The sequence below is a fragment of the Centropristis striata genome, chromosome 20 (genome assembly GCF_030273125.1).
Source record: "Centropristis striata isolate RG_2023a ecotype Rhode Island chromosome 20, C.striata_1.0, whole genome shotgun sequence".
In the NCBI taxonomy this organism is placed as follows: Eukaryota; Metazoa; Chordata; class Actinopteri; order Perciformes; family Serranidae; genus Centropristis; species Centropristis striata.
In genome coordinates, this window is record NC_081536.1 from 27,942,259 (window position 1) to 27,967,687 (window position 25,429).

General features: G+C 36.4%; 1 protein-coding gene across 1 annotated transcript; it reads left to right on the plus strand.

Moving 5' to 3' along the window:
- The first annotated feature begins 1,935 nt into the window (after positions 1 to 1,935).
- LOC131993615 (high-affinity choline transporter 1-like) lies at positions 1,936 to 15,538 on the plus strand. The gene is made up of 8 exons (XM_059359599.1): positions 1,936 to 2,119; positions 3,518 to 3,631; positions 8,313 to 8,468; positions 10,784 to 10,932; positions 11,325 to 11,468; positions 12,152 to 12,305; positions 12,391 to 12,608; positions 14,927 to 15,538. Exons 1-8 carry the CDS (start codon positions 1,936 to 1,938, stop codon positions 15,482 to 15,484), a joined length of 1,677 nt encoding a protein of 558 aa, XP_059215582.1. The 3' UTR covers positions 15,485 to 15,538.
- Positions 15,539 to 25,429: the final 9,891 nt, after the last annotated feature.

Here is a 25,429-nt window from a genome sequence, read left to right on the forward strand (position 1 = left end):
TCCCAGAAAAGGATGCCTAACTTACTTTCACACAGAGTTTTATAATGTAAATGTGACTATCTGATTGGTTAAAACTGTTGGGGTAGCACCATGGTTTAGACTCGGTCCACCTATTTTGTTGGCACGCAGGCTAGTCCTAGCCTGTAACAAATTGCTGTAAGAAAACAGCCAAATTGTGACAGTAACATACTTTTTTCCATTAAAAAGGTATTATACTGTAGAAAACAATGCATTCTGGGCAATATTTGTAGGTAGTTTGCCTTCCCATAAAATACTGTAATATACCATACATAGCATTGCATTCTGGGAGTTATGGTAGAATCAACAGCAGTGAGGCTGAGAAAATAAGGAAAACTGTATTTCTAGAGGAGACATTCAGCCAACTCTCTTGGAACATCCATTTTAATCATTTCTATGTTTTATTTGTTAGATTATTTTTGCAGTATCAGTATTTTACTGTCAAATCAAGGATATACAGGACTGTACTGTAATTCAGGATGTGGTTTTATCAAAGTAACATACTGTAAAGTAAATAACAGTAAGGGAACTGTAAAATTAACAGTAGAATGCTGGCAACCCTGCTGCCAGTATTTTACTGTTAATTTACAAGACAATTGTTTACAGTGTAGCCTGTTGATGCTTCAGCTTCCGGCCACCGCCCTGTGGAAGAAAAAAGCTAACAGCACACTTCTGTATCTTGTCTAGTGTTCATGAATATCTATCTCCACCTGGGCCCGTGGCCTTGAATTGGAGCACAAAGAGTGCTTCAGTTTTTCATCTGCTTGGCCTCAAATATGTAGTTATGTGCAAAGAGGTATCAGTATATCCTGTCTGTTGATACTCCTTATTTCTGTGTGCTGTGCCTGGAATATAAAGTGTGCCCTGCCAAATACACCTCTAAGCAGCATTTTACTAAAGGTCATAATGCAGACCATTGCTAATTTTATTAATCTCTAACACCAATCTGCATTAACAGAAAAATGAATATAATGATCACATTTCCAACTTCACATTTAGTGTAGAAAACTTAACATTTTTTAAGAATATTTTGCAGTTCTTTCAAGTTTAAAAATGAAATTTTGAGATGACAAAAAGCGACACATTTTAGGGGATTTGGAGGTGTACGCACAGTAACAAAATGTATGTTTGTAACATGCATTTTGTAAAGTCACCAACATTTTGTGAATTGTGTGTGCTGTAACAAAACCTAAGAGCTTATCCAGGTATGCGCATTATGTGTATTAATGCACTGCAAAAAAGGTGTGTCTAAAAACAAGATTAAAAAAAAAATCTGAGGGAAATGATCTTGCTGCATGGACAGATAATTTCACTTGACAAGATTTCTTAAATTTAGATTATTAAATCTAGAAATAAGCATGTTGAATGCTTAAAATAAGAAATTAACTCTTAAAACAAGATAAATTATCTTACACTTCTAAATCTAAAGTTGTTTTGTTATCTTGGTAAGAAACAAATCATTGTCAGGTCACTCGGCTCGGGCCAGTTCATCGCTGCTTGCAGCTTTAATTTATCTTGTTTTAAGAGTTAATTTCTTATTTTAAGCGTTCAACATGCTTATTTCTAGATTTAACAATCTTAATTTAAGAAATCTTGTCAAGTGAAATTATCTGTCCATGCAGCAAGATCATTTCCCTCAGATTTAGTGTTTTTATCTTGTTTTTAGACACACCTTTTTTGCAGTGCGAGCATTTTTTCCTCACCATTTTCTTAAACATATTAGCCTTCCATGTGATCAGATAGTGTTGTTATATGACAGAGAATGCAAATAAAGCTGTTTCCCTGTTGGCACCGCAGATCCACACCCTCACCTTAAAGACTGACAATAAATCAGGTTTGACCAGTGTCTGAGGGAAGGTGCATGCTGCCTGGTTGCTGTCTGCACTGTGTTTTCTGCGCTGCCCCTAGACAGTCAGCATGGCTCTCAACATCCCGGGACTCTTAGCCACCCTCGTTTTCTATGTGCTGGTGCTCGGGATTGGCATCTGGGCTTCCATCAAATCCAAAAGGGATAAAGAGAGGACCCAGGCAAACCATGCAGACATGGCTCTGCTGGGGAACAGAGAGATCAGCTTGGTGGTGGGAATCTTCACCACAACCGGTGAGTGAGCGTTGGTGCAGCGCTGCAGCATCCTGCAGGCTCACAGCCTCTTAAAGGAGCTGCATTTGAATTGCATGATGGTTCTGGTGCAGTTGCTCTTTTATTATTCCCTTGAGATGGAATAGGTGTTCTTTTAGACATTTGCAAAATTGTTCATTTTGTTTAAGTTTTGGTAAATGTGTAGCCTTTTTATTTTTCTGACGTATATTTATTTGTTTCCATTGTTGGAAATATTGTGCTTTTAAATGAATTAAGAACAACTTAAGAGAGCCTTAAGAGAGCCTGAACATGTCTCAATAAAAATAATTATAATTTTGGTTAAATACATAAAAACAAACACTTTATACTTCGGATTACTTCGGTCTACTAAGGATCAACTTCAATCATTTAAAATGATAATAATAATAATAATAATAATAATAATAATAATAATAATAATAATAATAATAATAAATAAATTACTTCGGTCTACTAAGGATCAACTTGAATCATTTAAAATAATAATAATAATAATAATAAATAAATAAATTACTTTGGTCTACTAAGGATTAACTTGAATAATTTAAAATAATAATAATAATAATAATAAAAATATAAATTACTTCGGTTTACTAAGGATCAACTTCAATCATTTAAAATAATAATAATAATAATAATAATAATAAATAAATTACTTCGGTCTACTAAGGATCAACTTCAATCATTTAAAATTACAATAATAATAATAATAAATAAATTACTTCAGTCTACTAAGGATCAACTTGAATAATTTAAAATAATAATAATAATAATAATAATAAATAAATTACTTCGGTCTACTAAGGATCAACTTCAATCATTTAAAATAATAATAATAATAATAATAATAAATAAATTACTTCGGTCTACTAAGGATCAACTTCAATCATTTTAAAAGGTAAAAAGTTGATTATCCTCTGCACACAGAGGCACAACAGGTTTGAGGAGTATTTAAGGTGAAGTGTATTACATTATATCAGTGTATTAAAATATCTCTGTGGGTGTCTCCTGTGAAGTTGACCACCCATCCAACCACAATGTTTTTATACCATTGTAATTACAACCTTGTGAATGAGTGATTGATGACTATTAAGTTGTTTGAGAGAAACAAAAAATAACTGAGCATTCAGATGTCAGCGCCTGAATGGAAGTCAGATGACTTTTGTTTAAAACATGAATTTGAATGAGGCATGATGAATATTAAAGCAGTTTAGTTGAGGTTGTAGTCTGTGACATCAATGTGAACGCAGTTAACAAAGTACACTGATTATCTCTCAGGCATTTTCTGCACTTCCAGGACATTTACAAGGACTATTGCAATAACAATTTGCAATGGGTTTGAAAATAAAACTCTGTGTTCTGTGTGTGTGCATCATGCAGCTACCTGGGTGGGCGGGACCTATATCATCGGCACAGCAGAGACCGTGTACGATCCAAAGTTTGGGATGCTTTGGGCGGTGATGCCATTCGCAGCAACATTAGCCTTCATTCTTGGTAAGATTCTCTTTTTAAACATGCCGTTTAACTGCCGATGCCTACGGACTTTCAATTCAACTGCTTTCCCAGCTCACACCTCGACTGACACTTCAACTCAATTTTTCTTTGTTACCAGGTTGTAAAAACTGATGCTTTGTGTCAATAGAAGGAATGAAATCATGATAAAGTAAAAATATATGTAGCATCATATTGCCCAGCCCTGCAGCAAATTGTACAATGGTTTTAAAACACATCATTAATGTTGTGAATAGAAACATATACTTGGTGAGGTTTAGGAAAATATCATGGTTTTGGTTCAAATTTGTAATTTTGTTAGGTATGTAAGTAAAGCATGCGATGTAAGCAAAGTGAGACATCCTCCTGCAGCTGCACTCTGATCATAAAGTTTGCTGTTTTCAGAAAATTTTACAGTGAAACAGAAGTTTCTGAAAACATTTGTGGCGAGAAATAGGCAGTGCAGCAACAGAATCTTGAATCGTAATCGCTCAGCGTTGCACAGTTTGACTTGAAGACTCCTCGGCTCTGGTTGGTTGTTTTCGATCAGGTGCCATGGATTCTTCAAAATGTCATGGAAAACAAATAGAAGGAGGGAGAAGACTCTGTCTGTCTTTCTGTCTCATGTAAGGTGACCGTTTCAACAAATATGTCAAAAAATATTTTTAAAAGGTACCAACTGTAGCTATAAGTACATGTGTTACATATGTTATGTTATTTAACTTACATGGGCAAGTATGAAGTCAACATGTTCACTATTTTTTAAAGACACACCTTTTTACCAGTGTAGAGACAAACAAACAAATAGTTATCTCTACACTGGAAAAAAGGTGTGTCTAAAAACAAGATAAACCAACCCGTTCTCATTCCCAAAGCGTAATATACCGACGATTTGTCACACCCCTAGACGTATCATACTGACGCAAAGGGTACCCTTCCACGTCTGTGTGAAACGCTCTGGGTTCTCAATTGACTCCAATATAAACCCACTCGCGGCGCTGAGAAACGCTTAGAGCAGAAGCTACAGCCGTCTATTCACTCCAATAATATCCCGACCACGGCCCTCCATGACGCTGCGAGCGACAATCTGATTGGAGAACCGAGGACCCTGTGCAAGGAAGTATTTTTCTCCCAATTTTAAGGATTTCTTTTAATGACATCGTCAACATTTCTCAACACAAACACATCAAAGTCTCACTGATAATTCAACAATAAAATAGCTTCATGTTGTGGCTCTCAGTATCATTTTTTTCTCCTTCGATTCTGAGAAATAAACTTTTATTTGTTTGCTTTACTGGCGGACATTTCTCTCATTTTTAGTGAAAAAAAATTAATATTTTGACTTTGTTTCTGCATAAAAATGGATTTTGATTACATTTCTAGCGAGAAATATATGTTTTATTTTCTTAATATTCACTCAGTGAATGTACATAATCACTTTGTGGCGAAGATCTCGCCAGAAAAAGACGATCCGCTGTGTTTTATTTTGAAATCTGTTTTATTTTGTAATCTACCGCGATCATACCGGATGTGGTCCTATCCTCCCGGATGTGCTGTGCGGTCTCATTGAATCGCGCTTCACTGTATTGGCCCGGACTCTGCTCTCCTGTTTTAGTTAAAATATCTTCATTAAACAAATATTGTTGTCTTTTTTTAGCATAGATAATATACATACAGTATAATTATTTATTAGACAGTGTGTGATATTCGATATATTGGGTAGAAATAGGTTTTCACAACCCTAATACGGAAGAACTACAAAACGAGAGGTCTACGGAGTTGTAGTTTTTTTAATAAAACAGGTTTTCCCCTAAAATTGGAAGTTGGAAATACTTAATTAGTGGCTTTCCAGGGGTTTGAGGGGATGTCAATCACATTTTTGGCATCAGAATTTAAATATTGTCTTGTTCAATGGGGGATTTGTTATTTTTTCAACATATCCTAAAGCCCCCCCACTCCCACCCCTTAGTGACTATGCTCACATTATAGTCCATGTCAACACCTTTCTATAACAGTAGGTCTCATGTCTGTAACCATTTTTGTCTCTTAGTTATAATCATTTAAATATGCCCCAGGGTTAAGGTTCAAAGGTCAATATCTCAAAGCAAGAATATTATAGAACACATTTTCACATCTCGCACTCAGAGCACTCAAAGGGCTGTGGGAATCTAAGTCTGTTATGGCAGATTTCCAAGGTTTGAAAAAAATAAAACTTTGTCATAGAGCTAAACCAAATACATCACCGGAAAGGTCTTGGCCTGGAGAGTAACATATATCAATTTCAAGGTTCTATAATATTCTTGCTTTGAGATATTGACCTTTGAACCTTAACCCTGGGGTTTAATTTAAATGATTATAACTAAGAGACAAAAAGGGTTACAGACATGAGACCTACTGTTATAGAAAGGTGTTGACATGGACTATAATGTGAGCATAGTCACTAAGGGGTGGGAGTGGGGGGGGCTTTAGGATATGCTGAAAAAATAACAAATCCCCCATTGAACAAGACAATATTTAAATTCTGATGCCAAAAATGTGATTGACATCCCCTCAAACCCCTGGAAAGCCACTAATTAAGTATTTCCAACTTCCAATTTTAGGGGAAAACCTGTTTTATTAAAAAAAAAAACTACAACTCCCTAGACCTCTCGTTTTGCAGTTCTTCCGTATTAGGGTTGTGAAAACCTATTTCTACCCAATATATTGAATATCACACACTGTCTAATAAATAATAATACTGTATGTATATTATCTATGCTAAAAAAAGACAACAATGTTTGTTTAATGAAGATATTTTAACTAAAACAGGAGAGCAGAGTCCGGGCCAATACAGTGAAGCGCGATTCAATGAGACCGCACAGCACATCCGGGAGGATAGGACCACATCCGGTATGATCGCGGTAGATTACAAAATAAAACAGATTTCAAAATAAAACACAGCGGATTGTCTTTTTCTGGTGAGATCTTCGCCACAAAGTGATTATGTACATTCACTGAGTGAATATTAAGAAAATAAAACATAGATTTCTCGCTAGAAATGTAATCAAAATCCATTTTTATGCAGAAACAAAGTCAAAATATTAATTTTTTTTTCACTGAAAATGAGAGAAATGTCCGCCAGTAAAACAAACAAATAACAGTTTATTTCTCAGAATTGAAGGAGAAAAAATGATACTGAGAGCCACAACATGAAGCTATTTTATTGTTGAATTATCAGTGAGACTTTGATGTGTTTGTGTTGAGAAATGTTGACGATGTCATTAAAAGAAATCCTTAAAATAGGGAGAAAAATACTTCCTTGCACAGGGTCCTCGGTTCTCCAATCAGATTGTCGCTCGCAGCGTCATGGAGGGCCGTGGTCGGGATATTATTGGAGTGAATAGACGGCTGTAGCTTCTGCTCTAAGCGTTTCTCAGCGCCGCGAGCGGGTTTATATTGGAGTCAATTGAGAACTCAGAGCGTTTCACACAGACGTGGAAGGGTACCCTTTGCGTCAGTATGATACGTCTAGGGGTGTGACAAATCTTCGGTATATTACGCTTTGGGAATGAGAACGGGTTGGATAAACACACTCAATCTGAGGGAAATGATCTTGCTGCATGGACAGATGATTTCACTTGACAATATTTCTTAAATTAAGATTATTAAATCTAGAAATAAGCATGTTGAACGCTTAAAATAAGAAATTAACTCTTAAAACAAGATAAATTATCTAACACATCTAAATCTACAGGTTTTTTTTTATCTTGGTAAGAAACAAATAAACTCTGCTCGGGCCAGTTCATCACTGTTTGCAGCTTTAATTTATCTTGTTTTAAGAGTTAATTTCTTATTTTAACCATACAACATGCTTTTTTCTAGATTTAATAATCTTAATTTAAGAAATATTTTTAAGTGAAATTATCTGTCCATGTAGCAAGATCATTTCCCTCAGATTTAATGTTTTTATCTTGTTTTTAGACACACCTTTTTTGCAGTGCAAGCAGCATATTTACTGTGGCGTCCATCTCTTATGGCTGTAGTTAATGAAGTGAAGGAGACAGTTAGATGAGGCAGTAAAGAGCGACAAAGTTTGTGTGCAGAAGAGGAGTGGGACTGGTCAAATAAACAGGACTGTTTGTGTGAAACCAAAATTGTTTGTTGACTCATGTAAGGTACATGACTATGTACATAACAAACGTCTGTATTTTACCTCAAACCATTATCTTTCTCTTAACTGTGACCAGTATGTTTAAATATTTCATATTCAGAAATGCGCAAGTGTCCTTGAATGGATCATAGGTTACAAAAGTTCCTGTTAAAAACAAGGTTTATTCTACATGAGTCGTTTAAAACGTGTTCAAAAAGTACAATTTTTCCCAATATTTGTTGACACTTGTGGACACTTATATAAATAAGATTGTATTAAAATTTTTAAAATATATTACAATTTTTAAAATATAATTTATCAGTTTGAGTTGTTCCCACTTCTAGCCATGAGGCTAAGTGCAGTAAAAAACAAGGCCACAGTGAGTAAAATGGGAAAAAAAAACAAAAAAACTTGTTGGGGTTCAGAGGGTTAAACCCCCCAAATCATTATGTTAGGTGGCTTGAACGAGTTGATGGATGAAGAGATAGAAAAATATATGAATGATTAATGTTACAGAGTAAACAGAAATATAACTCTCTTGTTTTTGTCCTCCAGGCGGTCTTTTCTTTGCTGAGCCGATGAGAAACAAGAAGTATGTGACCATGATGGACCCTTTCCAGATCAAGTATGGAACCCGACTGTGTGGACTTCTGTCTTTGGCACCGCTGCTGTCCGAAATTATTTGGGTGACATCAACATTGATAAGCTTGGGTAACATTTTTGTCAAACTACATACATATTAGGGTTGTCACGATACTAACATTTTCAACCCTATACCGATACTCAGGAAAATATTCGATACTCTATACCATTTTCGATACCACAAGGATGAAAACAAAGACCCCAAAATTTAACAGAAATATTTTTATTAACAAGAAAAATTCTACATTTTTTTCAAAATTAACAGAACCACAGGTTAAATATTCATAATAAAAAAACAGTTGTGCAAAAAGAAACTGCAACTATGATAACAAGCTCCAGGTCTGAGGTAGTGCAAAAAAGAAATAAATATAATAAACAATAACAATTAGAACACTATTTTCAGCTGTGTGTGTTGCTGTTTGGATGCAGGTCGACTTTTCTCTGCTTCATTCTGGGACTTCAAGAGAGAAAATAACACTTTTCAGTCACCAACATTTATGTAAACTCATTAACTCTATGCTTGTGTATACTGACACTGTGTCAATAAATGTAATATGGGCCTACTACATGCCTGATTTATTTATTTATTTATGTTGCTTATAATCATTAACGCGACGTCAGCCTTTAATTGCTAGCTGCGGCTAATGGCTAATAATAACACGGGCAACATTAATGGGAGCCACCGGCCACGATAACATCAGTAAAAGGTCAGTTTGAAACGAAAGACACTAACCTGTCGAAATTCACTGTAAAGGCTGTAAAGGGTGTCGGTCCTTAAGATTTTTCGCCAAGTTTGAAGTTCGATACTTTTGAAAATGAGTATCGTATCCGGATACAACGTTTTAGTATCGATACTTTTTTGACTATCGATACTTTTGACAACCCTAATACATATGAAATGAAAATGAAATGAAATATTAAAATGTCTCAAAATTAAAAAAGAATCAAAAATATACTAAAGACATTGACAAGGGTACACTGTAAAAAAAAAACTTGTTTTTACGGTAAAAAACGGCAGCTATGGTTGCCTGAACTTTACCGTAATAAATACAGTGCAATTTTTCTAATATTACGGTAAAATGATATTAGCACTGTTGATTTCCCGTTTAAGATTGCCATTTTATTCCATATTTTACTGTAAAAAATGTAAAGTTCTTCCATCAAAAGTAACGTTGTTCTGCCATATAATTGACTAGAAAATGCTTTATAAATGCTGCATGAATTAAAGATTTTACCATTAAATATTACAGTATATTTCTGTTAGATGTGCTTAGTACATTTAGTGAGAAATATCATTTTTACAAAAAATAGACGTAAAAATTACAGTGATGGCTTGTATATATATTACAGAATATTTTTGTTACAAACAAGGTGCCAGTGTATTTTACAGTAGAGTAATGTATTTTTTTCTAAAAACTGTAAAAAAATTTAGTAATTTTCTGTGTCTTTTTTAGAATTCATTTTACATCCTTTTTGGTAATTGTGTGTCTTTCTTTTAAATTCATTTCACGTCCATTTTCAGTAATTTTGTGACTTTTTTAATTCATTTTACATAATTTTTTGGCAATTTCGTGTCTTTTTAAAAAAAATCATTTTACATCCTTTTTTAGTAATTTTGTGTCTTTTGTTCCAAACACAGTGCCAGTGTATTTTACAGTGGAGTAATTTATAAAAAAAACAAAAAAAAAACACTGTTTTGGCTAATATATACAGTTACGGTGTTTCACACATTTATTATTTTACGGTCTTTTACTATCATGATTTAGCAGTTTTTCACCGTAAAATCTACAGACATTCCTTACAGTGTAGAAATAATCATTTTAACCTGTACAAATCTCCAACTTTACCTCTAGATACTCAACTAGCCTGAGGAAGGGTCATTTTATTGCTTCTCAAATCAGCACAAAACAGTTTTAATGATCAATCAGCCTTTTAACACTATAAGCGTGGATTATCACAATGTGCCACTGGAACACAGGAGTGATGGTTGCTGACAATATATAATAGATATCCCATAACAAAATCAGCCGTTTCATTTACCACATTAACAATGTCTGTTATTTAAAAAAAATTATAAATTGTGCTTTTCTTTCAAAAATAAGGACATTTCTAAGTGACCCCAAACTTTTGAGCGGTAGTGTACTTTATCTGTATAAACATGTCTCCTGTGTGAGTATAAATCATTTCAGCATTTGTAATAGTTTACTTTCTCAGTTAAATACTGCAGCATTTTTTTAATTAATTAAACTTTGGTTTGTGTCCTGGTTTGCAAAGTGTGGATCATTGCTGATCATTGACATGTTAAAGACTCTGCATGCATGTGTGTGTATACCATTTGTGTGTATTTTGAGTGTGAATGGCAACTGCATTTGTTTTTTTTATAGGACTAACCATGAGCGTGATCCTGGATTTGTCCTACGCTGTGTGCATCTGGATCTCTGCTGCTGTCGCCATCACCTACACACTGCTGGGAGGTCTCTACTCTGTGGCCTACACAGACGTCATACAGCTCATCCTCATTTTTGTCACCTCGGTAAATCCAACTGTAGCCCATTGTCATGTGAATATTGACAAAATCAAAGAAGCAGAGGATGAGTTGAACTTGCTTTAATTCCCTTTATTGGTCACACTCCAAAATTGCTGGATCCTACATTTCCCATTTATTTAAGACCTTGTTAAATCAGGTTCAGGGGTTATTTCCTCTGGCTTCTAAGCCACAGATAGAGGACATTATATAACTGTTTCACAGGCTGAAAATTACAGAGTGTGATCGTTTAAACTAACTTGTGGCTGAAAGCAGTGGTGTGCCTTTATATTGAGTTAACTAGGTATAAATTATTCTAGTTTTATGAGACTTTAGAGGTGGGCAGGGGCATGGAGCTTTACCTCCCTGTGTGTATTAATGGTGGATCTCTCTCTTCTCAGTGGCTTTGCATCCCTTTCCTCCTCATGAATCCCACCACTGTTGATATTACCACCACATCTTTCAACCACACCTTCCAGCCCCCATGGGTTGGCACTATAACTGCAGACAAAGCCTGGAAGTGGATCGATATCTTCTTGCTACTGGTAAGATATTAAAATGCATCTTATGAGCAGAGATTTTTCAAGAATGATGCAATGGAACAAAAAGAGATTCAAAAATTTTGACAATCAAGTGGATGTTGGAGTCAGGTATATGGGGCAGGTGAAAAATGAGAAGTGGCTGGAAGCAGCAAAACAAAAACAACTGGGGCAGACGTTGTGACTGAAAGCATAATAAAGTTGTTGTGTTCTCAGTTATTGCGATATGTCAATGTTTTGGTGAGTGATTAATTGGATTTTTTAAGGATGAAGTTACAGTGTGATGCTGCAAAAATCAGGGTTAACCATATTCAGCTTGTCACTTAATAACTGCAGTGCGATCTGCATACTGTAGAGCACACCCTTTTTTGTATTCATTTGTAGCAAATTACTTCTTTTCAAAGCAGTCGTTTTAGCTTGTAAAAAAGGTGACAGTGCTAACACTAAGAATAGCTCTGTACCACAAAGTGTCTGTGAATTCCTCCAACGAGTTAGCAAGTACAGTACCAAGTGGTTTTCCTGCTTGGACATGCCAAATTTCTACGGTAGAAGCATTTCTGGTATTCCCCCAAAATGCATTTCTCTTCCAAAATGTATTTAAAAACACAATGACATTATTTTTGACTGCGAAAGTTGCATGACTAAATGTGGAATAACTGCTCTACCTGTGTTTTAATACTGTTGAATAGAGTATAGGAGACCTTGGTTTCCAGGACTTCCACCAGAGGACATTGTCTGCCTCCTCCTCAGCCACGGCTAAGTTGCGATGTTACGCTGCAGCATTTCTCATCCCCACTTTTGGAATTCCTCCAGTGATCATCGGAGCAGTTGCTGCATCAACAGGTTGATAACTTTAGAAATGCTTCACAGTGCAAAGGCCAAACCTATGAGTCTGACTGATTCATCTTGTACCTCTTCTGTATTTCAGACTGGAACCAGACCTCGTATGGTTCTCCGCCTCCGTTTGAACGAGGTCAGACCGGATTGATTTTACCCCTCTCCCTGCAGCACTTAACCCCGCCCTACATCTCTGTCATCGGCATCGGAGCTGTGGCTGCTGCCGTAATGTCGTCCACCGACTCTGCCCTGCTGGCAGCAGCCTCCATCTTCTCCTCAAATATCTACAAAAAGAACCTCAAGACCAAGGTAAATGTTTATCTGGAGTTGCAAATGGTCCATAAATTCCAGTAATTTTTCAGAACGATTTCCAAGGCAACTTAAACTTAAAAATGCTGAAATAAACAAAAAAAACAATGGTTTCATGGGATGTTTTGATTAAAAGTATGGCAATTTATTAAAATATTAACATTGATTAAAAGTATTGCCAGTCAAAGGACCACATACTTTCATGGAAATACTGATTATATTACTGATGTGAAAAATTCTCTATTTTTTTAATGCACAGATATCACAACAGTATTACTCAATAACACACATTAAACCAAATCATTGGAATCCTTTGCTGGAGGAAAGCAGGGAAAGGTTGAAAAGTTGGTTCCTTGTTGGGTCCAGTCCGTTGCTGGGTGTTGACTCCTGGTCTCTGGGCTAACTTGTTGCTGTAGTTAACTGTGTGTTAACTAGTCAAAATCGTAAGGCAGCTTCTGTGTGGCTATGTCCAGAACCAGATGCATAGAAAACCATGAAAGTAGTCCATGTAGGAAAGGGCCAGAGTCGGGAAAGAGAGAGTTAAGGCTAGAAGTCTTGGGTTTATAACCAGGAGACCCCTGTTGTCTCAGGTCCTACTGACCAATGATATTCTCACATCTGGGTGCAATAAATGCGACGGGTCCTGGGGGAAAGAGTTTGGGTGGCTGTGTCCTATGTTGGAGAACGAGAGAGATTCAGCTGCAAGATGAAAAATTATGTTGCATTTGACATCCAAAAGTCCAATATACACAAATTAACTAAATCCATCTGTGGTGTAGGGGTATCTGGTTGCAGATACAAATTGCCTCCAGCAGGGGGCACCCAAGAGATGTAAGGGGTGTCTGCTTATTTAGATCAATTTTGCTATCAGAAATTGACTGGTCCCATTGCTTTCTGTTGCTTTCTGTTCGAGGCCAGAAATTCCAGTCTGTCTACCTCTGCTGCCACTGAGCCGGAACAGGTGCCAGTTTGATGTGATTACAGTTACAGATACACACACACACACACACACACACATGCGCGTAAGCGCGCACACTCCTCACACATGCCTCAAACACACACACAGGTAACTTTATGCGATTTTCGCTACACACACACACACACACACACACACACACACACACACACACACACATTTTGAGGTTAAGGGGCATAGTTTGAAATCTCTTAAGAATCTCATCATAGTGTACACATACCGGCAGTAGCCCCCGTTGCCCTTTCAGAATTTCCCCAGAGGAAATTTTCTAGTTGTCATTGTTTCCTTGTCATTGTTTCCTTGTGTGTTGTCAAGCGATGCTCCCTGTCAGCATTGTCTTAAAGGAAGTGCTCTTTAAGTTTTGCACCCCCATGACGTTAGAAAAATTCGAGAGGAATGCTGAAAACAAAGAGGTCAAAATCAAAGAAGCAGAGGATGAGTTATCCTTGCTTTAATTCCCTTTATTGGTCACACTCCAAAATTGCTGGATCCTACATTTCCCATTTATTTAAGCAGGAAACTTGAGGCATTTGGAAGAGGTAATCTTGCACCGGCTCAAATTTGGTTTGTGGGCCTTGCAGGCTTTGTTCTCTGGGCCTTGTAGGCCAGGTTTGTCCCTTTAGAGCTGGAGAGAGTGTGAAATTGTCTGATCTATCCCTTGAAGATCAGACCAGGACAGCAGCAGTGCTGTCCCTTTGAAGGAGTTGAGAAGAAGAGAAAGAGACGATGGGTGCAGGAGACTTTTGTGTCTCAACCTGGGAGTTGTACTTCCTGGAAGAAACAGCCAATGAGGTGTCACACCTCAGGTATATGCAGATGGCCATGGCCATGGTGGGGGTCGTTTGTCTTTGTTTGGAGGGGAAAAAAGAGGACCTCCATCTTGAAGGCACAGAAGTCAAGAAATTGAGGCAGAATTTTCAATGATTGATTTATGGACTGCATTCAGTCCATAAATCCAAACGAAACTTGTTGGATCAACTAGCATGCATCATGAGTGGAAACACCTGTTCTAAAATGATAACTTTTCTTAAATTTGCTGTTTGTCAAAACTGGCAGTTCCTGAAAAGATGGAAAGGGATGTAAAATAAAGATACATTGAAAAAGAAATAGAATCACAGACCTAAATCCAGTTTATATGTGGGTTCTCTGTTGTAACAAAACCTAAACATTTTAGTCATGATATTTCTAAAGAAAAATAACTTTTTCCATGATTTTATCATCATGCAGGATGACAAAGAAATATTTGGAAACTCAATATGTGATGTTTGGAAAGGTTGAAAAAATAAGTTTTCTGCTGTTTGCCTAACGGTTTTGCCCTTTCTATTTTTTTTTTTTACTGTAGGCTTCAGACAACGAAATCCGGTGGGTGATTCGCATTGCTGTGGTTGTTTTTGGCCTGGCTGGAACATCGCTCACCTTCCTGCACACAGGCGTCATGGCCTTCTGGGTCCTGGGTGGAGAAATCGCCTACATTTTGATGTTCCCGCAGCTGGTCTGTGTGCTTTTCTTCGACATATCCAATGGTTACGGTTCAACCGTGGGTTTCCTGGTGGGATTTTTTTTCAGACTTCTGTGTGGAGAGCCTTTGCTAAAAATACCACCTGCCATTCATTTCCCAGGATGCATCCTCGAAGACGGTGTCTATGTTCAGTATTCCCCTATCAGGACTATCTGTATGCTGATTGCGTTTGCTACTATATTGCTTGTGTCGTACTTGGCTTCTCTGCTCTTTAACAAAGGTCTTGTACCTGAGAAGTGGGACGTGTTTCAAGTTAAAGTCCAGCAGCCACCACAAACACGGATACCAGCAGATGGTTCCAGTGACAATAAAAACCACAACGCGCAACCTCTCTGTAAGGATGATGGAGCCTCGGATCCGATGTTGGAATCAACTTGTTAAAATTATTTATGCTACATTGTACTGTAACAATAATAGAACATTTAATACGTTTACATGACACTTTAAAAAAACAAATTATTGCCTTAATCTGACTATAACTGGACAACTGAAGTGCATGTAAACGTGTCAGTCCGACTAATATCGGAGTTTTCAGACTCCGATTAAGAAACCCAGATAGGCTAATGCAATTGGAATAGGATTTTCACCGCCATGTATGACAAGACAACACATGTGTGCATGCTCCACCCCCCCATCCCCCGCGCTAGCATATGACCCCAGAACAAAAACATTCAAGAAAGCCAGTCGCACATTAGCCGCTCTCATAAGCTGGTCGCTGTAACCATTACCATTAGCCGGTCAGTAGCCGGTCGCATTAGCCGGTTGCAGTAACCAGTAGCATTAGCCAGTAGCATTAACTGGTAGTATTAGCCGGTAGCATTAGCCTGTAGCAGTAACCGGTAGCATTAGCCAGTCATTAGACTGTTGCAGTAACCAGTAGCATTAGCCGGTCGCATTAGACGGTTGCAGTAACCAGTAGCATTAGCTGGTAGCATTAGCTGGTAGCATTAGCTGGTAGCATTAGCCGGTCACAATAGCCAGTTGGCAAAGTGTCAAACTAAGGCCAACCGGAAAGGGGGCCGTATTAACCCGCTGAAACGACGCATATCACCACCCAGTGTTGAGGAGGAGGACACGTTCCTGTCAGTTATTCGATTTTGTCAGTTGCATGTAAACTTGGACACGGACAGAAGTCTGAATAGACAGCAAAATCAATTGTTTTTAGCCTAGCTCGATTAAACTGTGCATCTAAACGCACTGAATGTAGTACCTCTCCTAGCAACATGAGCTTAAGACTTTTTTGCGACATGACCAATCACGATGCCAAGATTTTAAGCAGACTCTGTTGGTGAGCCAGGAGTTTAGACTTGTGATCCATGCTAAGAAAATTAGAATTATATTCTATTCAGACTAATAGTATCTCAGGGAAATTTTTTTTAAATGTTACTTATTTTGTGTTTATTATATTCAGGAGTATAAACCTTATTTTTATTATATAATAATATATAGCCTTACCTTGACAACAGTAAAATGCTGCTTACATAAATTCATCAAAAATTATAATACAGTAATATATTTGAAATAAAACAAACTGAGTGGAGTGATTCCGCAAAATAGTACTTTTACTTTTGATACTTTAAGTACATTTTGATGCTGATACTTTTGTATTTTTACTTGAAAGTTTTGAATGCAGGACTTTTACTTGCACAGTTTTGTTTTGTACTTTTATTGATCTGTGATATTGACTTTACTACCTCACTTAGGATAACCGCAGTTGAGCTATCTGGTGGTAATTTCTTTTGAACAAAGCAAAGTCAGTTGTCTTTCTGTCTAAGTTTAACCCAGCATCTACAGATGGTCTCACTGCACAGTCAATGAATGAGCTGAGGCAGTGAGCCTCAATGACAAGCAATAAAGTCATTTTTGGGATTGTCACAAAAGCAGCATCTTATCTTGTCCTGTCTTATTGACCAAGAAGAGATAAACAGGAAGCTGTTCGTAGAGACGTAAAGTCACAGTAGATTCTGCATGAATCCCCTGATGCAATGATGCATCATACAGATTAACAAGCTTCTACAGACTACACGGTCAGTGACGGATCTGTTACAAAAGAATGGTCACAAGAATGGAAATTTCCATCACAGCTTACAGATGCCCTTGGGGAAAATCTTCTAATTATGAGGGAGTGATCTGATGGTTATGGTGAGCCATGACCATGTTCAAAGTGCTTTCTTAAGGCATTTTCTTGCATTTTTGAACAAACTACACTATGACCAAAAGACTATACTTATTTACTTTGGTACTTTGTTACTTGGGTACTAAGTTATTTTGGTATTTAGTTACTTTAGTATTTAGTTATTTTGGTATTTAGTTGCTTTGATACTTAGTTACTTCAAAATCAAATGAAAATCAAAATGACTTTATTTATCCCCGAGGGGAAATTCAGTTAGTCGTAGAATCTCTGGAAGAATGAGACAGCCTGATGGCTGTAGGAGAGAAGGATCTCTGCTGCAGGATGGAGAGATACAAAAGATCCTCTGTCCTGCAACGCAGAGAGGAGTTGTCCACTGCTGTTTTTTGCTCCATAAAGGTTTTGTGTAGCTCAGGGATGGGCAACTTAAATGCTGGAGGGGGCCACAATTTTTCATCGGCACTACCACAGGGCCACATATAGGACCGTGCCCTTAACCAGATATGATGAAACTGCAATTTTAAATTTGTTTACAGTGCAGTAACTTAACATTTTTCATATTCAAATGCATGTTTAACAGTATAAACAGGAATACACAAGGTTTGAAGCAAATAAAAAATAACCTCTTACTGTGATATTTTTTTTTCAGTCCAAGAACAGCAGACCAACATTAATTGCAAGAAGTAATTTTATGCATTTTTACACTGCACTTTTAATATTTCATGCTCAAATGCATGTAGTTGTACTGAGGGCCACTTCAAGTGAGGATGCGGGCCGTATGCGGCCCCCGGGCCTCCAGTTGCCCATCCCTGGTGTAGCGGATGATCTGGGTATTTCAGGATGGCCTGGAACATGTTGACAGGTCATCTCTCCACCACCTCCTCCAGTGTGTCCAACCTGGCTCCAACCACAGAACCAGCTCTTTAGACCAGTCTGTCCAACCGCCTTCATCTCTGTGTCTGATGCTGCCTCCCCAGCAGACTGCAGCATAAAACAACACACTACCACCACAGGCTGATAAAACATCTGCAGCATCTTACTACAGATGTCCAGAGATCTGAGCTTCCTGGGTATTTCGTTACCTTTGAACTTGGTTACTGTCCTGAACAGGCTCATAGCACGTGACAAAACAAGGGAGACCACACATGTCTTCAATTTATGAGTAACAAATGTTTATTTGGTTAAATTAAAACAATACAAAGAAAGTCAATTATGTGAATCAGTATATCAGTGTTGAGGTGTGTGCATGCATGTGATGTGATGAAATGCAGGTGTATAAGCTGAAAGTAAGTAACAAAGGTGGTGGCTGTGGAGGAGAAAGCGAGCTGAGACCTCAGCTCCTCTATGTAGCCTCAGCAGGTATTGTGACTGGATTCAGGTGTTCCTTCAGCACTCTGGAGACAGGAGGAGTGGAAGGACTTGTGGCTCCTCTTACCCAGGAAGAGAGAGAAATGCATGCCACAACACACAGAGGGGGAGGGGATCATCACAGTTACTTTAGTTTAAAGTTACATTGGTTTTTAGTTACTTTGGTACTTACTTACTGTGGTATTTAGTTACCTTTGTACTTAGCTTAGTATTAAGTACTTGGCTTGAATTTTATGGTACTTAGTTACTTTAGTATGAAGTTACTTTTGTACTTAGTTACTTTGGTTTATAGTTACTTTTGTACTAAGTTACTTTGGTACTTATTTACTTTGGTTTTTAGTTACTTTTGTGCTTAGTTACTTTAGTATAATGCTACTTTTGTACTTAGTTACTTTGGTTTTTAGTTACTTTGGTTACATTTTTTAATATTTCTGATCCTCAACTTAAGGAAAAGAAAGAAAGAAAGAAAGAAAGAAAGAAAGAAAGATAGATAGATAGTGGGGCGGCATAGCTAACCTATTGTTCATTTTTTGATAAAAGCACCACATATGGTACACATATAGCTTAATATATTTAGAAAAAGACTGGATATTGGGCCATCTCATATTTCCATTCTGATGGCCATTTTCAAAATGGTGGCTGGCTGTTACAAGCAGATAGAACCTGGGCCGCCTCCAAGCTGCTGTTTACTTGTTTACAACACCACAAATATTAATTACATAAAAATTCAAGTGAAAATATGTTTTTTGACAATGTAAAAGAATAACAAATTAAAGAAAATGCAACAAAATGTTGAGATTGCCTCATGTTACAGTAATAAATGGAACCCCTTCGCATTCTGATGATCCGCCTGCGGTACATTGGGCTCATCGGCCAGCTGGCGGGCTGACAGGGCTGTAGTGGGTTTAATTTTCACATCTATCTTATGAAAGTAGAAGATCTAAAGAATCCATTGGTAAAAACATGCCAGGATACCACATCGGGAAGTTGACGTAATACGGTGGAAAGTGAGGCTATTTTTTTTGCTAGGCAATTTGGCATGACGATTTTCAGAGCGGTCATTTGACCTCTGACATCATGATGTCTGAATGAAAATGGGCTCTATGGGTTCTCACAAGTCTCCTCTTTACAGACATAAGGAGGGGCCTACTTTATGATGATAACATGCAGTTTAAGGCAAAAACCACAATGTTTTTCTCATGAATTAACATTTTATTTTTTGCACACTGTCTTTGAATGTGTGTGCATACTGGGCTCCCTAAACTTAAAATTACATAAATTAGCTATCACTGGAAAGCTGAGACCCTTATGGTTTCAGTGAGCTTACTTTAATTCATGTCGGATGATGTCAGTCCCCATAAGAGCCCATGAGAGAATTTCTTGAATCTTGACCTCACTGTATAAAATGAGCTACTGTGACCTCTAGGTTAATCACAGCATCGTGAAGGGCTTCCAGAATTATGTTTAATATATCAAAAAAATATTCATTTTGTGATAAAAGCACCACATTTGGCAGATGTGTTAATAGATACAGTTGCAAGAAAAAGTATGTGAACTCTTTGAAATTACCTGGTTTTCTGCATTAATTTGTCATAAAATGTGATCTGATCTGCATCTAAGTCCCAAGTATAGACAAACACAACATGCTTAACCTAATACCATGCAAACAATTATATGTCATGTTTTTATAGAACACATCCATTAAACATTTATAGTGATGGTGGAAAACGTAAGTGAACCTGGCCGAACCTCCTTTGGCAGCAATAACCTCAACCAAACACTTCTGATAGCTGCTGATCAGACCTGAACAACGTTCAGGAGGAATTTCAGACCATTCTTCCTGACAGAACTGCTTCAGTTCAGCCATATTCTTAGGATGTCTGGTGTGAACGGCTCTCTTTAGGTCATTCCACAGCATCTCTATTGGATTGAGATCTGGGCTCAGACTGGACCACTCCAATTTCAATTTGTGTCTATTTCGATAATTTGGTGTCCTTTTTTCGTAATTTTTACATCTACAGTCATGGAAACATTCTTGATAATAAACACTTGTCTTGAGAAGTCTTCTGATGTATAGGTAGCATGAGATACATTCACAATACAGATGATCCGCATCTGTTAGGAAGTACCAATCCTAACATGAAACACACCAAATTGTCGGGGAGAAACTCAGCTAAAAGCCTCTACCAAGCATTGCCACCCAAACAAAACATAGTTCAATCCCCGAGCAATCAAATGGGCATGTAACAAAAATTCAAAAACAGGGCAAGTCCACTTTAGTGCTTCTGCTAATGTCACCACTTCAACCAAACCACATAAACGGTGTCCAAGCCAGGGACTCCGCTGCTTATAGAGATATGTGTCTCATCACCTTTGCAGTGAAAACTCGGCAAGCTAGCCCCGAAAGAGTAGCAAAATAAATCCACAAAACGATAGAGTATGTCTTATCTTAGCTGTTTTGTGGTCAGAAGTTCTATTCCAGTGCAAGAAAACGCTGCTAATGTCTACTCCTATGTCTCTGCTTTAGTTTTAGATCAATCACGAAGGTAGGAAGGTACTGGTTGTTTACATTAAGACAAAGGGGCTTTGAAAGTGTGAACTCCTGGTGCAATATGCCACTTTTTCTTTAGATGTAAGCATCTAAACTTAATTATATTACTTACTTAATTCATATATATATATAGATTATATATATATAATCTATATATATATATCTTTCAAAACATATTTTTCTATAATGTTATGATTTGAAAATGATGTTATGATTTGAAATGATGATGTGTGTGTTATTGTGTCTCAGGGTTCTGTGTGTTCTGTGTTCTGATGTCTGCACATAAATTAGAACACAGAACACACAGACAGTCTGTTTAAACACAGTTGAAGTCTATTAGAGTCTATTTAGAGTGTGAGCTCTCCACAGACTGGACAGACCACTGGGCAGACACACTGTGGATCTGCTTGGATTGGAAATACTACTCAGAGTTTTTACATGTTATGTAGTTTTTTATTTACTTTGTGAAACCTGTGGATCAAGGAGACACAAGGAGAAAGTGGAAGCCTTTTTCCTGCATGTTGCCAGAGCCCTGTGCAGAGTCCTGAAGATAACGCTGAAAGAGGTAGGGATCGACGTGCTCAGACTAAGTTATGTCATGTTTTGGTTACTGTGTTGCAGTGCAAGGTTTCTGTCTCTGAATTTATTGGGTGATGGTGTATGTCCTCTCCTGGAGCCCACTAAGAGTTTAATATAGTGAGGGATCTTTATTTATTTATTTATATTAACTGCAGAGACCACATTGTGCTGTTTAGCAAGAAACAAAATCCCCAAGTCCACTAATGAGGAATCTAAAGTGACAGTCACTGTTAGGAAGTTTGTTTCTGTGATATTGTGAACAAGGTTATGATTATTTGTGTCATTGTTGCTGTTAATACCTGCATGCATTAAAAGAAGATCTCTCGTGTGTTTTTCTTCACAACTTTAACTCACATTTTGGAGCTTTTTCTTGCCCACTGGATAGAAATGCCATAATATGCTTTTTATTAAGTTTTGCTGTCATAGTTTCTGATATAAGGTCTCTCCTGTGTGTTTCTTCCAAAGGAAAACTCCAATTTTAACTCTAAACTAAAAGGGTTTTGGGTTGAGTTTTTGTCATGAGAGGCATCTTTATTTAGTTTTATATTTTTTTTGGTTTCATTTTTGTGTTTTTTGTTGAAATGTACAGTACTGTCCAAAAGTTTTAGGCAGGTGTGGAAAAAATGCTGTAAAATAAGAATGCTTTCAAATCAGAATTGATATTTTTATCAAAAAACAAAATGCAAAGTGAGTGGACGGAAGAAAAATCAAAATCAGTATTTAATGTGACCACCCTTTGCCTTAATTTAATTTAATCTAATTTAATTTTAATGGTTTTATTTCATTGTTGTTTCCGAAATGTTTGTCATTTTTACTGTCAAGACACTTGTAAACCTTGGAAGAAGGTCTCTCTTGTGTTTATCTTAAGGAAAAATCCAATTTTACTAAACTTTTTTGGAACTTTTACTTGTCCATTGGGGAGAGGTGTCATAATATGCTTCTTGTTATAAACATTTTATTTTTCACAATGAAAATCCACCTTGACATATAAAATGAATCTTTCAAAACATATCTCTCTATGATGTTATGATTTGAAAATGATGTTATGATTTGAAATGATGATGTGTGTGTTATTGTGTCTCAGGGTTCCGTGTGTTCTGATGTCTGCACATAAATTAGAACACAGAACACACAGACAGTCTGTTTAAACACAGTTGAAGTCTATTAGAGTCTATTTAGAGTGTGAGCTCTCCACAGACTGGACAGACCACTGGGCAGACACACTGTGGATCTGCTTGGATTGGAAATACTACTCAGAGTTTTTACATGTTATGTAGTTTTTTATTTACTTTGTGAAACCTGTGGATCAAGGAGACACAAGGAGAAAGTGGAAGCCTTTTTCCTGCATGTTGCCAGAGCCCTGTGCAGAGTCCTGAATATAACGCTGAAAGAGGTAGGGATCGACGTGCTCAGATTAAGTTATGTCATATTTTGGTTACTGTGTTGCAGTGCAAGGTTTCTGTCTCTGAATTTGTTGGGTGATGGTGTATGTCCTCTCCTGAAGTTCACTAACAGTTTAACATAGTGAGGGATCTTTATTTATCTGCTCACCATGAACTGCAGAGACCACCTTCTGCTGTTCATATTCCTCATTAGAGGATTTTGTTTCTTGCTGAAGTGACGGTCACTTTTAGGAAGTTTGTTTTTGTGATATTGTTAACAAGGTAAGATATATATATAGTACTGCGCAAGGGTTTTAGGCAGGTGTGGAAGAAATGCTGTCAAATAAGAATACTTTTAAAAATAGAATTGATAAATTTTTTTAAATCAAAAACTAAATGCAAAGTGAGTGAATTTGATAACCCTTTGCCTTCAAATCAGCATCAATTCTTCTAGGCATTTGTTCACAATGCCTAAGACTTTTGCACAGAACTGTCTATATGTATGTACAGGTATATATATATATATATATATATATACCTGAACATACATACTTTTTTCCCTCATATATATATATATATATATATATATACATATATGAGGGAAAAAAGTCAAAATAACGAGAATATAGTCAGAATGAGAAAAAAAAGTTGAAATCATGAAAAGTCAAAATGACAAAAAAAGTTGAAATCATGAAAAAAAAGTCAGAATGACAAAAGAAGTTGAAATCATGATTAAAAAAAGAGTCAGAATGACGAAAAAAGTTGAAATCATGAAAAAAGTCAAAATGACAAAAAAAAGTTGAAATCATGAAAAAAAGTCAGAATGACAAAAAGTTGAAATCATGATAAAAAAGTCAAAATGACAAAAAAAAACCAGGTAAATCATAATGTGTTTTAATTTTATTTTATGTCATTGTTGTTTTGAAATGTATGTAATTTCCACTGTCAAGACACTCGTAAGCCTTTGAAGAAGGTCTCTCTTGTGTTTATCTTCCCAAGGAAAACTTCAATTGTACTAAACTGTTTTGGAGCTTTTCCTTGTCCATTGGAGAGAGGTGTCATAATATGCTTCTTGTGATATATATATATATATATATATATATATATATATATATATATATATATACACATAAACATATATGTAGGGTGCTGCGCAAGGGTTTTAGGCTAGTGTGGAAAAAATGCTGTCAAATAAGAATGCTTTTAAAAATAGAATTGATGAATTTTTTTAAATCAAAAACTAAATGCAAAGTGAGTGAATTTGATCACCCTTTGCCTTCAAATCAGCATCAATTCTTCTAGGCATTTGTTCACACTGCCTCAGACTTTTGCACGGAACTGTCTATATGTATATGTATATATATATATGAGGACAAAAAGTCAAAATAACGAGAATATAGTCAGAATGAGAAAAAAAAAGTTGAAATCACAAAAAGTCAAAATGACAAAAAAAGTTGAAATCATGATAAAAAACTCAAAATGACAAAAAAGTTGAAATCATGAAAAGTCAAAATGACAAAAAAAGTTGAAATCATGAAAAAAAGTCAAAATGACAAAATATATGTACAGTTTTTGTGATAATATGCTTCTTATTTTATATATATATATATTTATATATATATATATACATAAACATATATATACAGTACTGCGCAAGGGTTGTAGGCTAGTGTGGAAAAATGCTGTCAAATAAGAATGCTTTTAAAAATAGAATTGATGATTTTTTTAAAATCAAAAACTAAATGCAAAGTGAGTGAATCTGATCACCCTTTGCCTTCAAATCAGCATCAATTCTTCTAGGCATTTGTTCACACTGCCTAAGACTGTTGCACAGAACTGTATATATGTATAAATATATGAGGAAAAAAAGTCAAAATAACAAGAATATAGTCAGAATGAGAAAAAAAAGTTGAAATGAAAAAAAGTCAAAATGACAAAAAAGTTGAAATCATGAAAAGTCAAAATGACAAAAAAGTTGAAATCATGAAAAAAAGTCAAAATGACAAAATATATGTACAGTTTTTGTGATAATATGCTTCTTATTTTATATATATATATTTATATATATATATACATGAACACAAATGTGCAGTACTGCGCAAGGGTTGTAGGCTAGTGTGGAAAAATGCTGTCAAATAAGAATGCTTTTAAAAATAGAATTGATGAATTTTTTAAAATCAAAAACTAAATGCAAAGTGAGTGAATTTGATCACCCTTTGCCTTCAAATCAGCATCAATTCTTCTAGGCATTTGTTCACACTGCCTAAGACTTTTGCACAGAACTGTCTATATGTAAGTGTATATATATATGAGGA